Here is a 16,516-nt window from a genome sequence, read left to right as displayed (position 1 = left end):
CCTGGCTTTCTCCGGTCAGCCCTTTTGCCTTTATCTGGTCAGACTAGCGTTAGCTTTTAGTCTAGCACCCGCTTGCTTCCATAGATTCCTCCAGTCAGCCCTCTGCCTTTTCTGGTCAGACTAGCATTAGCTTTTAGTTTAGCACCCACCTGCTTCCATAGATTCCTCCAGTCAGCGCTCTGCCTTTTCTGGTCAGACTAGCGTTAGCTTTTAGTTTAGCACCTGCTTGCTTTAATAGATTCCTCCATTCAGCCCTCTACCTTTTCTGGTCAGACTAGCGTTAGCTTTTAGTTTAGCACCTGCTTGCTTTAATAGATTCCTCCATTCAGCCCTCTACCTTTTCTGGTCAGACTAGCGTTAGCTTTTAGTCTAGCACCCGCTTGCTTCCATAGATTCCTCCAGTCAGCCCTCTGCCTTTTCTGGTCAGACTAGAGTTAGCTTTTAGTCTAGCACTCGCTTGCTTCCATAGATTCCTCCAGTCAGCCCTCTACCTTTTCAGAATCAGAATCTCAGAATCAGAATCAGAATCTCTTTATTTCACCAAGTATGTTACCCATACAAGGAATTTGTCTTGGTGAGAGCAACACGCATGACAAGTAACAAAGAAACACAGAACACAGTCTTAAACTAAAGGAAAATGACACTAAACAATAAATAGGGTAGGGGATAAATTTAAAAAAAGTAGAAAGTACTAAAGGTAATAAAGGTAATAAAGAGCTGAAAAATATATTTACAGAAAAGAAAAGGACATCTGTACAGGTGTGCAAATAGTCATAGTGCAAAATAGGCAGAGTGCAAATAACTGTTCAGTCCGGTTTGGTACAGTTCAGTTGTAAGTTTAGAGGTTTACAGTGGGAGGTGACCACTGTGATTGAGGAGCGCTACAGCTCTGGGGAAGAAGCTGTTAGCATGACGTGTTGTGCTGGTTTTGATGGACCGCAGTCTTCTACCCGAGGGGAGTGTCTGGAAGAGGAGGTGTCCAGGATGTGAGGGGTCAGATGTAATCTTGCCAGCCCGCTTCCTCGTCCTGCTGGAGTAGATCTGCTGAAGTGATGGCAGGTTACATCCTATGATCCTCTCTGCTGTCCTGATGATGCGCTGGAGTTTGGTTCTTTCTTGTGAGGTGGAGGAACCAAACCAGATAGTTATGGAGGCTGTGATAATGGACTCGATGATCGCTGTGTAGAACTGGATCATCAGGGTCTGTGGCAGGTTGAATTTCTTGAGCTGTCTCAAGAAGTACATTTTCTGGTCAGACTAGCATTAGCTTTTAGTCTAGCACCCGCTTGCTTCCATAGATTCCTCCAGTCAGCGCTCTGCCTTTTCTGGTCAGACTAGCATTAGCTTTTAGTCTAGCACCCGCTTGCTTCCATAGATTCCTCCAGTCAGCCCTCCTGCCTTGTCCCATTTTACAGCTCTGTTTTGGTTCTGCTTTGGTTCTGGAGGAACAGCAGCGTTTATGGTTCATGGTTTGAACCTAGGAAGATCCAGATTTCAATTCTAGGGGCCTTTTAAGAGACACAGGAAAGCATTAAAGAGCTCATGTTCTGCATTTTTAGGCCTGTACATAATGTTTTACCTATCCAACGCACACACTGGTACACCCTGAGGCGATGTGAATCAATTTCGTCAGTATTTCACAATAAAAGGTGAAATTTTCCACTTCAAAACTATACACCAAACCCAGTCAGCCCCGGCACGGCGATAAAGCCAAGGTGAAAATTGAGTTCTGTTTATCTGTCCACACCTTTCCCGGTGAGTGTGCCGCAGTGCTGCGAGAACCGCGGTGGATCACCTTTAAGTAAAACAGAAAAATCCTGGCCCTAATTGAACCGTGCATGAGACTAAGTAGAACTGATGGGTGCTGCCGTTACTGTAGGTGCTCTTTCTCTGCGCTCCTTTCTGCCGTAATGGCTTGTCCTCTCAGGACAGCGTCCGTCCATCACTTTTTCTTTCGTTCCTCATTCCACATCTCCACTCCATCACTCTCGTGCTCTCCCTCTCTTATGGCATGGGCAATGAGTTAGACGACCAGCTTCTTTAGGGTGCCATTTAGTGGCTGTCAGGAGCCATGACAGCACAGTCTTACAGACACACACACCCACACACACACACACACACACACACACAGAAAAACAAACTCTCAGGTACTCTCAGGAGCACACCCTCCAGGGGGAATAGCAGTCTTTTTTTAATGTGCTCTTGCTTTACCCAGTGGGGTTTCTATTCCTGATGGATTCATGCTCCCTCTTTGAGTGAATTCACAAAAAGACCCACACTCATACACACACACTTTCCGCTTGAAACTCTAGTTTTTGCTGTACGCCCGCTTCCAAAGTTAGGTAGACGTTGTTGCAAATCACTGAATAGGGCATTTCTACGCTTGCTATCCAGCTGTCAAAGTCCACATAATATAACAATGGTTGATTTAAGGATCTTTCATTTCAATGAACAGGATAAACAGTCACTTAGGGGGTCTTAGGGTCACTTAAGTTTCGCTAGTTTATTCCAGATCACAATTACTTGTCCAAAGATTTGTAGACATCCCTTCTAACGAATGCATTCAGCTACTTTAACCCCTTCAATCCTAGGTTCATGATTCAGTTGTTAATCCAGTGAAAACTATTGTGTGTTGGCTATGGCTGTTTTAGCATACCCGATATTGTGGGGTCCCACAGGGTTCTATTTTAGGGCCAATGAATCTGATGCACACTCTGACTATGATGAAGAATGGTCTTACACAGTCTGGTTTAAAGTATGGTTTAAGGGTTTGCACTTCTCCTGAGGTCTCTCATTTCACCTTCAGCTACTCCCAACACCAGTAACTTGACTTTGCTTGCCGTGTTTATTGTCAACACTTGTGACGGTCGCTCAGGAGTCAGTCAACAGCAAAGGCTCTGGGCTGCTTGATACTTGGTGGAGCTGTAGCTGATCTAGCTAAGCAAGGGCTAGCTTAGCGAGTGAGCCACAGTCACACAAGTCTGCACGTTTATAAGTAGGGTTTCAGTCAGACAGACTTGAGTTTTTGCTGTGGAGAGCAGCACCGTCATCCTGCTAACTAAGCTAATACTAACCAGCTCGTCTTTCCTTAATCAGAGCAGTTTAACACTGTAATGGTCAGACTGACGGTTTAACATTCATTGAATGATTCATTAAAAACTGCAGTGTTCACTTTGGCACCCTGTGAGCAAACTGAACGCTGAATTTGGTCATATTTCGGTTTTAAAATAATGCAGGATGAGATACAGAACCACGTCAACGTGGTTTGCAGAAATCCTGCAGACAAGTATATTTCCCATGCAGGGTATGTAGATCCCGAGAGCCGTGCAGGACTTCATTATTTTGGCTAGATATTTTGAAAAGCATGTCGATACGATAAAAAATGCAAGAGTCTGCACATTTCCATAAAGCGTGAGGAGAGTGGACTGCACAGCTCAAAGGAAAAGAGACCTAGACGCCGAACGGCGTCTGGCTATGCAAATGTTCTCGCCAACACAATGCTTGTTGTCAGCAGTGGGCCTGTGAGCTGGTGGCAGTGCAAGAATTGATCTTGTTCAGATAAATGATTTTCGAGGTTCATATGTCAATGGATGGTGATACGAAATGTGTATTATGATACTTCTTTATGTCAGTGTACCATATCTAATATAGTCCAACCCCTATCCTAATTATACTAGGTTGTTTCACCCTCAGCCAAATTCTTGTTGTAGGAATCCTGTTCTCATTCATTCATTCAGAGTGGCTCAAGTGGTTTAAGGAAAGTTTGTGGGCTTCATGGCTAAGTGGTCATTGGTATAAAGCAGTTTGGGCCTCTTGTCCTTGCTTTTCCTTTTTTCCCTAATTTAGTACTGCCAATTAACCCACCCGATCGTAGCACTAGCAATGCTCCCGATACATGGGAAGTGCCACCTATGCAGCATCGCAAGGCAGTCGACACGCTTGGAGGAAAGTGCCGGGTCCCTAGCTCCACTGCACCAGCTAATAGACGCCTGCGCCGGCCAATGCTGCTTTAGGAGTGATGAGGGGAGAAAGCTCCATCTACTGACCTTTTCTTAATTGTCTACAGCCCTGTTGGAACCTTTTTTTTGCCAATTTCCAAATCCTAGCATAATTGTTGTAGCTGTCAGTCATCAGTCGTGAGGTGTCACTGATTGAGGCCTGTAAATAGGGCTGCAACAAACAACCACAGTTGAATAATCTATTGATTATTGAAATGAATAATCTATTATTCAGATTATTATCAGTTACCAAATAACTGTTAACTATCAGCTTTTACGTTTAGCATGTTGTTTTTACATTTGCTAACTAATGATGCAGTGTTCAATAAATCACTGTTTTAATGAGCTTTACTGCTAATATAAAGGCTATAAAAGACTAAAAAAAATCCAATATCTTTTTCCAACATTAGAAAAAGAACATTTGTGTCAGTGCTTCTTTTGTATTAGTGACTTATTTTCACACGGTCTGGCCGGCACCACCGTATCTTCGACCTGCAAGCTGATTGGCTCATTTATTCAAAAGGCAGGACCTTATACGTAAAACAGATACCATGTTGAGCGTTACGAGAATTCACATTCATATTTCAGCCAGTGGCCACTCTCCTCATTTGTAACATCCCTGTGTGACTTACTTTTTACACTCAGCCCGTGTCCATATGAGACTCCCATGTCTCACACTAATAGAATCCTGCTCTTCACTCAGACCAGACTGAGATGTGCTGCCATGTTGCCTTCTGGCTCTGTACTGGGTTTATCCGCATGCTCCGTTCATGTGACAGACAGCCGCTCAGTCTGGTGTTTTCACTGCAGCTCTAGGCAGGCAGTAAAACTGTATTCCACACTGTTATGGTTAAACTTTGGCTTTTAATCCACAGTTCCCTTGCGTCCTGAACCACTCCTATTTAGAGTCACCAAAGTATCGTATGTGTCGCCAACTAATTTGGTTGTTGATTAGTTGTGGCGCCCCTACATATAACTCTAAGGAGCTGAAGTTGTCACATTTTGGATCTCACCCTGGATGGATCTAACCAGGCGGTTGTGGTGGTGACGTCTTCACAGAAATGAATTAGAATTATAAAAATGAACATTTTTAAACAACCCCCTCTCCTGGAATTTTCTTTGATGGTTTTCCAGCATTTTCATTTTTCCTGTGTTGTCTGTGTGCAGAGACCTGTGGGTAACCAGGGTCTGGAAAAGATACATTAGTTGCATACTACAAAGGTTGTATTTCTAGGCTGCATACGAAGGGTCTTTTACTTCAAAACAGCTTTCTATGATGTACCTGCCGAGAAATGGCACCTAGCAAGCTAGCAAGACGTATCCGTTGTTGCCTGGAATCCTGAAAACACTGACCTACCTGAATTAACTAAATTATTAAAGATGAATTGTATTGCGAAAGTATTGGACTTTACACAGTAAATATACTGAAGCTGGCAACCTAAGCAACCATTGTGTCTAACAACTGAGGAAGATTCATGACTTTACTGTCATTTTTAAAGCATTGGTTATGGTTCTTCCAATGACCAGAATCATCCGAAGGTCCACATTTTCAAGCCTGACAGTCTGATTGGCTCAGATGAGTGAAGAGCGAAGCAGCTTCAGAAGCTGGTCTACTAGAGCCTGAACAAAGGTCTAAGAGCGAAGACCTTCTGTATGCCCTCTTGCACACATTCCTCTCATTCATCAGGACAAGATTAACAAGACTGCTCATGCTTGATCTTGTTGCTGCATAAAGGATGAGTGTTTCTTTGTCTGTTTGTCCCTATTGTCTATTCAGAGCGGCGAGAGCACCGTTGTGAGGTGCTGAAGGGCTCTGCGTAAGAGGCTTTTGCATGTCTGCTTCTTGGATACAGTCATCCGTCTTCCTAAGCTTAAGACGAACGGACAGGAGTGATACATTGGGGCGGCCGCGGGCCACTGGCAGATTAGACCAAATGGAAGAATGCAGCGTTCCGCAGAGCACCCCTCACTCAGCTTAGGATGCAAACAACAGAGCAGCCCACAATACCCCACAGCTCGGGCCAAATCTCTCAGAACGGCTGAGACTGAGATGCTCATTCAGGAATAAGTCCCGAATGTCCTGACAGGGTTTTTTTTTTTGGTTGTTTGTTTTTGGAACAATTGAGGAAGAAAGTGAAACACTTTTCCCCCCTAGTTCAACTATAACCGCTCAGCCAAGACCAAGATGTTTGGTGAAATCTGCGAGACTAGTCCATTGACAAAAGTATTGGGACACCTGCTCATGCATTCATTCATTCATTTTTTTCTTCCAAAATCAAGGGTGTTAATAAAATGTTTATCATGTTTTTGTTGGTGTAACTGTCTCTACTGTCCAGGTAGGGCTTTCCACTAGATTTTGGAGAGCATTGCTGTGAGGATTTGATTGCATTCAGCCACAAAAGCATTAGTGAGGTCAAGTTATTGATGATGATCACCACCCCACCTCATCCCCATACCAAAAGTATTGCAAGGAACAACATCCATCATTCCAGAGAGCACAGTTCCACAGCTCAATGCTGAGGGGCTTTATACTCTATACTCTCTGGTCCAAGTCAGTATGGTCCCAATAGGTTCATGTTTATCTGCTTGAGAGATTATTGTATTGGCAATACAATACAGTTTGTGCCTACGTATGTGTGCATTTGCACATGCAAATAGATATAGATAGAATGTCGCCCAGCATCGCTATCGAGCATCTTTATTGCTGCGTTATTGTGGCATAATCATCATTACTGCAGCAACCGCTGGCCTCGCCCAGTTTCGCTACCCCAGCGTTAGTCACATGCTAGTTCATGAGGTCCTGGGCTCCTCACATCTAAAACCAGGAAATATTTGGTCTACATCTTAAGGCTCTGAGGGCGGGGCTTGAGTCTTTTACAAGTACAGGAAATAAATAGAGGTCATTTATGCATCAGAATCTTTTTCACTATAAAGAGAAGATATTTTGGTCCCATACTCCCCATTGTTAAAACGCCACTGACGATTCTATGCAGAATTCTATTTGGTAAAAGGCTTGGCTTGCCTTTTTTTTTTTTTATTGTCGTGTGGCACTAAAAACTTGTATTTCCATTTTTTTGCTGCTTTTGACATTTTGACACAATGTGAAAAGTGGCAGTTGGTCTTTACAGTGTCAAAATGTCATGATGAATGAACCAATAGAAATGCTCTAAAATGACTGGGAATAAAATCTTTTTACACTGACACTGAAAGTTCAGAGGTTTTCCTTTTTTGGCCATTTTGGACATTTTTGATGTTCTTTATGTACAGTTATAACTTAAACTATGCATTTTGCTGGGCAAGCCAATAGAGCCGAGAAAAAGTCGCCGAGTGGGTGACAGTGAAAGAAGAGCAGTGAGTCTGTGCTGCCTCTGTAAGACTGACTCATGCTCTCTGCTCTTCACTGTGTGGCTCGGTGGATGTGCATATGTGTCTGCCTCCGGCACCTGTGGTAAAAATACTCTTGGAAAGTTTGGGTTTTTAATTCAAAGCCCACAAGACCCGAACCCAAAATCAGAACAGAAACACTTCCTGCAGCCGAAAGGCGCATCTGTTTATCCAGGAGAGATGAAAGTCGCCGGGAAAAACACACAAAAAGAAACTAGAAAGAGCCCTGCTAATTTCTGCTACCGTAGCGTGGAGCATGTGCAGACATAGTCACAGTTATAGCTGAGGATCCCCTTAAGGGGTCCTACTTAGTGGGGATGTTTGGGGGTGTGATTATTCGAATATGCAGATCTTAGCTTAATCATGTTTTTAATAAGACATGTTGTTTCAAATGAAAACATCTATATTTTTATTTCTTGAGTATTTAAAGTAGCTTTTTGTTGATATGACTGGTGAAAGAGCTCAGATGCAGTTTTACAAGCCTATTTACAACCCTGTTATTTATCCTCCCACTGAAACATGCTGATCCTTTTGTGGCTAGCCTAGCCTAGCCTTGTTTTTATACCTCCACTAATTATTTTGTATAATTATTCCCGACTTACCGAATAGTGTTGCCGACCTCTCGTGCAGTGAAAGGTGAACCGATGACCTGGTCATCTTGTATTTAGCTTTACCGTTTTTCCTGAGAGGCCTCTTGCCAAGGCTGTCCATTGTGCTCCTCCGAAAGGCTTTTTCCCCCAGCTGCCCCAGAGGTATGTTATTGGTTTTTGTGATAGTGACCGCTAGCTTCTCCAGCTTTAGCTAGCTTCCTGGCTCGCCAAATTAGTCTACTACTTTGTGGACACTGGCACAGGCAATGCCGCAATTACAACAACTAGTGGCGAGTCTGGTGGTGTAGGGCATCCCGGAGAAAGACTGTGGATATAACAAGCCCAGACTGTTTTGTGGGTTTTGGAATTAGCCGGTTTTAGCTTGAGTGCCTTCACTGACAGTGAACATAAACAAACACCACATAAAGTGCCAGTAAGACCCACACTGGCAGAAACCACCAAATAACACATCCTTACAGTAAGAGCAAACACTCAGCTCAACAAGCAGCCACATAAACACAGGGTTCCTGATGGTTGCAGGGATTCATGGGTATGCAAATTGGGTTTCTCAATTGGATATTGGGATACTGCTTGCTTGATCACGTGGGATGACTGAATAGCAAAAACGATTCAAATGCCAGCCCCTGCGATACTGTGCAGTGAAAAGGAGTGCTGGGGACACCATTACTGAGGAGTAAACTCTGCTGGAGGAGGAGGTACGGCAGATAGGCTGGTTAAATATAGAGGGTAGATACGGGGTGTGTAGGCAGGGGATGGGTGGCTGGGATAGACTGCATGTGGGCCGTCAGTGTAGAGATGCTCCGGAGTGGAAAAACTCCCAACGCACTGGAGGAGACATGAGTACTCTCTGAATGTGGCCCCAAAAACCTGTGTGGGTGAGGGTTGTGTGTGTGTGTGTGTGTGTGTGTGAGAGAGAGAGAGGACAGTGTGTATGTGAGGAGGTGGGGGTTGTGTGTGATTTTATGTGGATTGGAGAGAATTTGTGGGATATGATGGGTTTTTGCTTGCTGTGTGTGTGTGTGTGTGTGTGTGTGTGTGTGTCACTACGACTTGTATTGGCTGTATGAACAGTCTTACAGACCGAATCTAATTCAGCATGAGCGTTATTGGGGTCAAGATGTTGGATGCTCCCCACCCCACCTCATCCCCAACATCCCAAAACTCATCCCAAAAGTATTGAATGCAGCACCACCCTCATTCCACAGAACACAGCTCCACTGCTCCACAGCTCAATACTGGGTGGCTTTATACCCCTCTAGCCCACGCCTGGCATTAGGCAGCATGGTGCCAATAGGTTCAGGTTCACCTGCTCCAGCAGCCTGTGACATTTTTGACAAGCTCAGTGCTATCTGTCCAAATGTTTGTGGACATTCCTTCTACTGTATGTATTTAGCAAACTATTTTAAGTTGCACCCATTCCCGACACCACATGCACATATACACAGCTTGTCTAGTCCCTGTAGAAAAGTACTGCCAATAGAATAAGCAGATAAACATGATCCTACTGTAGGATAGAGGGGTATAAAGCCCTACAGCATTGAGCTGTGGAGCAGTGGAAGAACTGTGTTCTCTGGAGTGATGGTCGGTGCTCCATCCAGTACTTTTGGGATGATTTGGGGAGTTGGGGATGAGGTGGGGTGGTGATTATCCAATATTCTGACCTCACTAATGCCCTTGTCGCTGAATGCAATCAAATCCTCACAGCAATGCTCCTCCAAAATCTAGTAGAAAACCTTCTTCCCTGGACAGTAGAGACAGTTACTCCAACAAGAGCTGGATAAACTCTTTTTAAATACCTATGATTTCAGAAGAAACAAAGAATGAGAAAATGTCCCAATACTTTTGTCAATATAGTTTGGCTAGGTTCTTGAATTTTCCACCAACAAGCAGGCTGTTTTTCATGAGGTGATAACTTGTAATATTCAAATTAATTAAAAATGGAATGCACGTCTTGCTTAAATGTAGGCAGTGCTTTCCAAAATGAGAAGACTTAAACAGAGAGAGCAAGCGAGATGAAGGAGGCAGCTAAGGGGAACGCAGAGCTGTATTCAAACACCCAGCAGGCCAGCAGGTGAAGCATCATAACTGAAATGTCAAGCAGCCATTTCCTACATAATTCATTTAATGTGACGGAGGCCTGTTTTCTCAGAGGCATTTTAAAAGCTGAAAGTAGCTAACTAACAATTGATTTTAAAATAAAATAAAATTTGAAAGTATTGGGACACCTATAGCATAAAAAAAGAGTTTAACCCGTTTTGTTGGAGTAACTGTATCTACTGTCCAAGGAAGACTTTCACCACCCCACCTCATCCCCAATACCCCAATTCATCCTAAAAGTATTGGATGAAGCACCATCATCATTCCAGAGAACACTATACCACTGCTCCACTGCTCAATGCTGGGGGTGGGGGGGGGGGGTTGACTTTATACCCCTCTACCTCCTGGCATAAGGCCAAAAGGTGCCAATAGGTTAGTGTTTATCTCCTACAGAGAGTCTTATTCTATTGGCAGTACTTCTCTACAGGGAATAGACAAGCTGTGTGTGTGTGTGTGTGCATTTGCACAGCTGTGTCAGCAACGGGTACAACTTAACTTGAAGTAGCTAAATGCATTCATTAGGTGTTCACAGGTTGGTAGGTGGTGTCCACAAACATTTGGACATATAGTGTAAATCTGTAGTGTTGTGAATGAGTTTAGAAAAATGTTGGACTAAATGAAAATCAGGTTGATGCCAAAACAATGAATTTTATTTGAAAATCAGAGTCACAAATCAGCCCAAAACCAACATCTAACAGTGTTAGAATTTCACGTTGTGTGGACATTAAAAATAAGGAGTTTAGCAAACACTGGTTTTTGGTCACACATCACAAATAAATGTTCTTATTTTATGTCAGTAAGACGTGGGAATGTAACATTTGGCCAATGTTAAATTTTAGTCACTTAAAGCAACGCTATGGAAAATTGGTATTTCTTGCTCCTGTGCTCCCCCTACAGTCAGGACGTGTAATTCGTGCTTTGAGCCACCACTTAGGGCCGCACTTTGCGCACACATTTCTGGACAAGCTGAGAGCTACAGAACCATCACTAATAGTGATAGAAACATAAAGTCTGAGGCGGTAGAGTAGTACTACAGGATATTACACAAATTTGACGCAAATTTGACGCAATTCTTGTGAGAGTCTCCCTGCCAGCTTCTTCAGACTTATATACTGCAGTTAGCAGTTAGAGTAGCAACGTCAGTGACGCCATAATACAGGTCAGTAGAGGTCAGTGATTTCGAAGCTGCTGTTATAAGGTAGAAATGTTACATAGTGTTGCTTTAACATCCCAAATTAAAGCAACGGAATTTCGTAACTTTTGTACGTCAAATTGATTTTGCATTAGTCCTGACATCGTATTGTGGTCACCTGACGCCACCTGACGCCACCTGACATTGGTGGTCAGCTGAGATGGCACAGATTCTGTTGTAAAGATCTACTGTATATCACATACTAGGTTTTTACATAATCTGAATCTGGTGGTTGTTCTTGACATTATGTCAAAATCCCATGAGGAATGGACCAATAGCAATGCTCCAGATTGGCTTGGAATATAATATTTGTACATTGACTTCCATTAAAAGTTAATAATGTTTTTTCCCTCTCCTGTAAAGTTGCTTTTTTGGGGATGCAAGGTTTTCGCTTACCAATGACAATATACATCTAAAGGGTGGTAAGTGCTAAGCATCTGAAGAAACCGATGTATGTGGGCTGAGAGGAGTGCTAACAGGAGTGTGTGTGTGTGTGTGTATGAGTGGGTATTCCCAGATGAACGTGTGTGTAATGGGTGGTAGTAGTAATCTGGAATATATAGAGCGCTGTGATAATCTAATGTAATTTAATCCCATCAGAGAGAAAGTGGTGCTCACATTCATGCACACACACACATGTACACCAACACAGTGGCACCATGCTGTCTTATCCTATTAATTTGTAGACAGAGAAAGCGCGCTGGAGTGAGGGGGAGCGAGGTGGGGGGTGGTGTTGGCATTTCCTTTGCTGCTTTGGCATCTCTTCAAATTCTGCTCTCTGTCAGTGCTGTTTCTCTCTCCTTTTCACCAACGTGTCTTTGTTAGAGAGAGAAAGCCAGGAAGGGAAGATACTGGATGAAAAATAAACAGGGGAATGCCGTAGAGGAGATGGAGTGTGTGTGTGTGTGTGTGTGTGTGTCACGGTGTGTCTGTGTGAGGGCTATTAAATGTTTCTGCCTCAGTGTACGGCTGTATAGGGGACATGGCCTGTCCAAACAGTGTTCACACACTCCCTAGCCTCTACTGTTGCACACACTCATACACACACATACATCCCATGGGGACATGCGCTGCCGGAACGTCTGACATAGCACTCCATGCTAAATGACTCTATTTGTATTCATGGCTGATTCTAAACATGCAGATTAAGGGAGTTGGGGGGGGGGGGGGTGTAATATATCAGTGATAAGTGATACACTACATATCCAAATGTTTGTGGACACAGGGGTTAATGATGGTAAATCAGGTGAGCTGCTGCTGCTGCTGCTGATGGGATTGAACACATCCACACTGTGCTGGCTGGACTGGGGGGCGTCCAGGAGAAACCTGGAGGAACCAAGCTCTGTTCTTCAGACTTCTTCAGTTGCGGCTAACTGTGATTCTCTGAAAATCTTGTTTGGTTTAATACAAAAGTATTGGGACGCCTGCTCATTCATTGTTTCTTCTGAAATCAAGGGTATTTTGTTTGAGTGACTGTCTCTACTGTCCAGGGAAAAGGCTTTCTACTACATTTAGATAACAGCTCTAGGCTAATGATGACAGGGTTGTGGGTTCGGTACCCGGGCTCTGCAAGCTGCTACTGTTGGGGCCCTGAGCGAGGCCCTTCACCCTCCCTGCTCCCCGGGCGCTCCCCGGACGCTCCCCGGGCAGCCACCGCTCCAGGCACTTGTGCTCGCTGTCATCGTGTATGTTTGCTCACTAGTGTGTATGTGTGCGTGTTCACTGCACGGATGGGTTAAAGGCGGAGGCCAAATTCCATCTGTGTCCAACAACACAAATGGTGAATGTGGTTGTCTCTCGTCATGCAAAACATTGTATCTCTATTTTTGCAGTTTTTCCCCATCTGGCAGTTGTTGCCAAAAACAATGAATGGTGAATGGACCAATAGAAATGCTCCAGTATGAATAAGGAATTAAAATGTTTTTTTTTTCCATTGAATTCCATTGAAATCTAATAAGGTTTTTACCTCTTCGGTAAGGTGGTCAAATTTTGGAATAAATGATGTAGACGGATTGTATTGTGAAGGCAATGCTGGTGAAGCTCAGCGTCTGCAGATCAGTTTTTCTATCCTCCATCTGCCTTAATGTCGTCCACCGTACTCATGAGCTCATGATTGGATCTCTGCTTTGTGTGCTTTAGGCCAACACCTCTATCACTCTTCTGCTTAAGAACCGGGAGCTCTCTTCTCTGTCTGTCTTCTTCTCCATTTCCCTCTCTATATTAGATAGATTTTACAGTGGACTGAAATGATGGTCATTTCTGAAACAGATTCCTTTTTGATCTTTTCGTTTTTACATGATGCTTTTCTCTTTCTCTCTGTTTCGTCTCTTATTCTTTATTTCTCATCTTTTCTCCTTTTTTTCTCACCCTGAAATGGTTGGGTTCTCTACAGCTGGCCTCTTTGTAGAACTTTACTTTACATGTTTATGTTACTTAGATGATGATTAAGGGGAGCAGAGAGGGTTAAGGGTCTTCTCTAGGACCCTAGAAAAGCGGACGATTACCAAGCCCGGGTATCAAACCCATAACCCAGTACTCTAACTGCTGAGCCACCACCGCCTTGCTTTTCCACTGTCCTTTTGGTTTCTTACAGTGTCCTACAGTGTCCTCTCTATGCATTGGTGCAGCCGTCTAAAGCCAGGGTTACACTCTGTTGGACACAGATGGAATTTGGCCTCCTGTCTGTGCATTAAACACACAATCCAGTGAGCAAATGTGCCTGGAGTGGTGGCCAGGCCAGCCATCACTGCGGCGCCTGGGGAGCAGAGAGGGTTAAGGGCCTTTTCAAAGGCCCAAACGTGGCAGCTTGCCAAGCTCCGGTAACAAACCCACAACCCTGTCATCAACATCCCAGTGCTCTAACTGCTGAGCCACCACTGCCCTTCTGGACCACTGTCCTTTTGGTCCTTACAGAGTCCTTACAGTGTCCTCTCTGCGCATTGTGTGGTTAGCTAGCTGGAGAGACTTTGCTGGGTAACTTTTAGCCTAGCACCTGCTCGCTCCCCCCTGGTTTGGCTTTACTTCTAGTTTGGCAGTCAGCTGAGGTAGTGATGATGATTAAGATGCTGATGAAGATGAAAGTGACTTCATTCTGTTTTCTATCTCACTCTCTTCTTATCTTCCTGTCTTTACAGTCTCGTCAGACCCCCGAGGGCGAGTTCCTGCCACTGGATCAGTGTGAGTTGGACGTTGGGTTCGGGACAGGCGCTGACCAGCTCTTCCTTGTCTCTCCTCTGACCATCTGCCATGAGATCAACCCCAAGAGCCCCTTCTTTGATCTGTCCCAGCGCTCGCTCATGAATGAACAGTTTGAGATCGTGGTTATATTAGAGGGCATAGTGGAGACCACAGGTAACAGTCATTTCCTGTCTTTCTTTTTCTTATCAGCTTTTTTAATCTTATTATCTGGTCAGTTTAGCTTGTAGCTCAACAGTTCTTTCCTTCGGCGATTATCATCACAATAAACTTCCCATCAGCTGTTTTGAGCAAATGAATTTCATTGCTTTCAGAACCCACCGAGCTGCTGAAGAGGTTTGGGGGATCCGATTTTAGCTTGACAGATTGTCAGTCTGGGCTGGTTGGCTTTAGTCTGCAGATATTTCGTCAGTCTGAGAGAGAACTGAGTGGTGGTAAGGGGGGCAGACTATGATTTTTGGTCTCCTGATCATGTTTCAGGCCTGTCAGAGCAGAGTGTTTGATTTTTCGACCCAACTCTGAAAGCAATCTAGTGGTGTATACTGGTCAGTGACTCAATCTGTATGGTCCCATCAATAGCCAATGAAAACTGAGCAGGGAAAGGGCAGTTTTAGGCAGTGTCTAATTTTAATTTCACATTCCACCTTTAATTATCCAGCAGCTACATTCTGCCACTAGTAGATGTCTGATGCTTCAGCACCATTTAAGGTGGAATTGAAATTTGCTTAAGAAGCCTAATCTGCCTCATACGTAGGATAGCCTTCAATATGTGCTGTGTTACTCACCAGACCACCCTGTACAGAGTCAAGACTGTTACTTAACAGTTTGTGGGTTTTAGGATTGGCTTATTTTACAGCCCTGTTTTGGTCATTCTGGGTTTCCTTTTGAATGAAGTGGCAGCAGTGTTTGAGACTCAAGGTTTGTCAGCTCCAAGTACTGAACTCTCATTATTCAACCCTGCCAAGAAAAATACAGTTATCCATTCCTGCACCCCTTTAAAGAGTAGGGTGTAAGAAATGGACAGCTCTCTGAATTAATTACAGAATACAAGTTTTAATTAGCCGTAATTACAGCAGTGTTTTAGTGAGTGATATGAAATGATCATATATCTTTGCCCCGCCCCCTTTTATCTGCCCAATATGCTCTCCTTCTATAAGCGAGGTCGGGGTCGTTAAAACCATGCCACTCTCTGATAACACAGAGCCTATATCTGAGGATTACTTCGCAAGCTGGAGCGTTAATGAAGCTTTCCTTCCTCTTTCTCTCTGTGATACCACCCCCCCAACCCCCCCACTGCTGAGAAGGAGGTCTGCCGGGAGCTCTTTGTCTGCTTACCTCGCTCTTCTTCACTAATAAGATCAAATTTGATCGCTTCTCTTTTCATGTTCTCTTTCAACTTAGCTCTCATTGTGTATCCGCCTCCATTTCAATAGGAATTTCTTCGGCTTTTTCATTTCTCTTGGCCCGTACAAGTCTTCTTATACAAATCTCCCTATCTCGCTCTCCCGCTCTCTCTCTCTCTCTCTCTCTCTCTCTCTCTCAGCAAGTAAAAAACAATGTAGACCAAATATCTATAATTTAAAAGAAATACAAGAATATTCTAGTAGTGTTAATAGTATTTCTGGAATGGAAAAAGTGACCTTATCTCCGGAAATTATCTTTAACTGCCCTGGCATATAATTTTATGTGGACGAGCCAAATGCATTAATAAAGTAAATGCCAGAGTGGCGAGGTCATATGATATGAAAAGATCACTTACAATAAGTATAAATGCCTGGAAATAGCTTGTAATAGCTTAAACTATTAGTACAATAATCTCATATGGATTAATGAGCTCCCTGGAAAATGAGTCACCTTGATTGTTTAAGGAGGTAGTAACTTTAGGCTCCTGCACCAGGATGACTGGATTCATAGATTGAGAAGAGGTGGTACAGTGCTATATAATAGTTCCATTCCAGTTTTGGTTGTTTTTTGTTGTTTTTTCACTCGTCCACTGGTAGCGCTGTTGAGCAAAAAAAAACAACACATGCTTACGACCC

The 16,516-nt window shown here is 43.7% G+C and overlaps 2 protein-coding genes across 2 annotated transcripts in view; one reads left to right on the top strand and one right to left on the bottom strand.

Moving 5' to 3' along the window:
* Nucleotides 1-16,516, top strand: part of kcnj19a (potassium inwardly rectifying channel subfamily J member 19a) — a 44,993-nt gene that overhangs the window by 15,524 nt on the left and 12,953 nt on the right. Inside the window, exon 2 of the mRNA XM_072693055.1 lies at nucleotides 14,417-14,633. Within this exon, the coding sequence (XP_072549156.1) occupies nucleotides 14,417-14,633 (217 nt within the window). The remainder of the gene's footprint in view (nucleotides 1-14,416; nucleotides 14,634-16,516) is intronic.
* Nucleotides 1-16,516, bottom strand: part of znf281a (zinc finger protein 281a) — a 70,510-nt gene that overhangs the window by 51,512 nt on the left and 2,482 nt on the right. The gene's annotated exons all lie outside the window — the stretch shown is intronic.

Source organism: Salminus brasiliensis, chromosome 12, assembly GCF_030463535.1.
Source record: "Salminus brasiliensis chromosome 12, fSalBra1.hap2, whole genome shotgun sequence".
In the NCBI taxonomy this organism is placed as follows: domain Eukaryota; kingdom Metazoa; phylum Chordata; class Actinopteri; order Characiformes; family Bryconidae; genus Salminus; species Salminus brasiliensis.
Note: the sequence above shows the minus strand (reverse complement) of the source record. Positions and strands in the feature narration are given on the sequence as shown.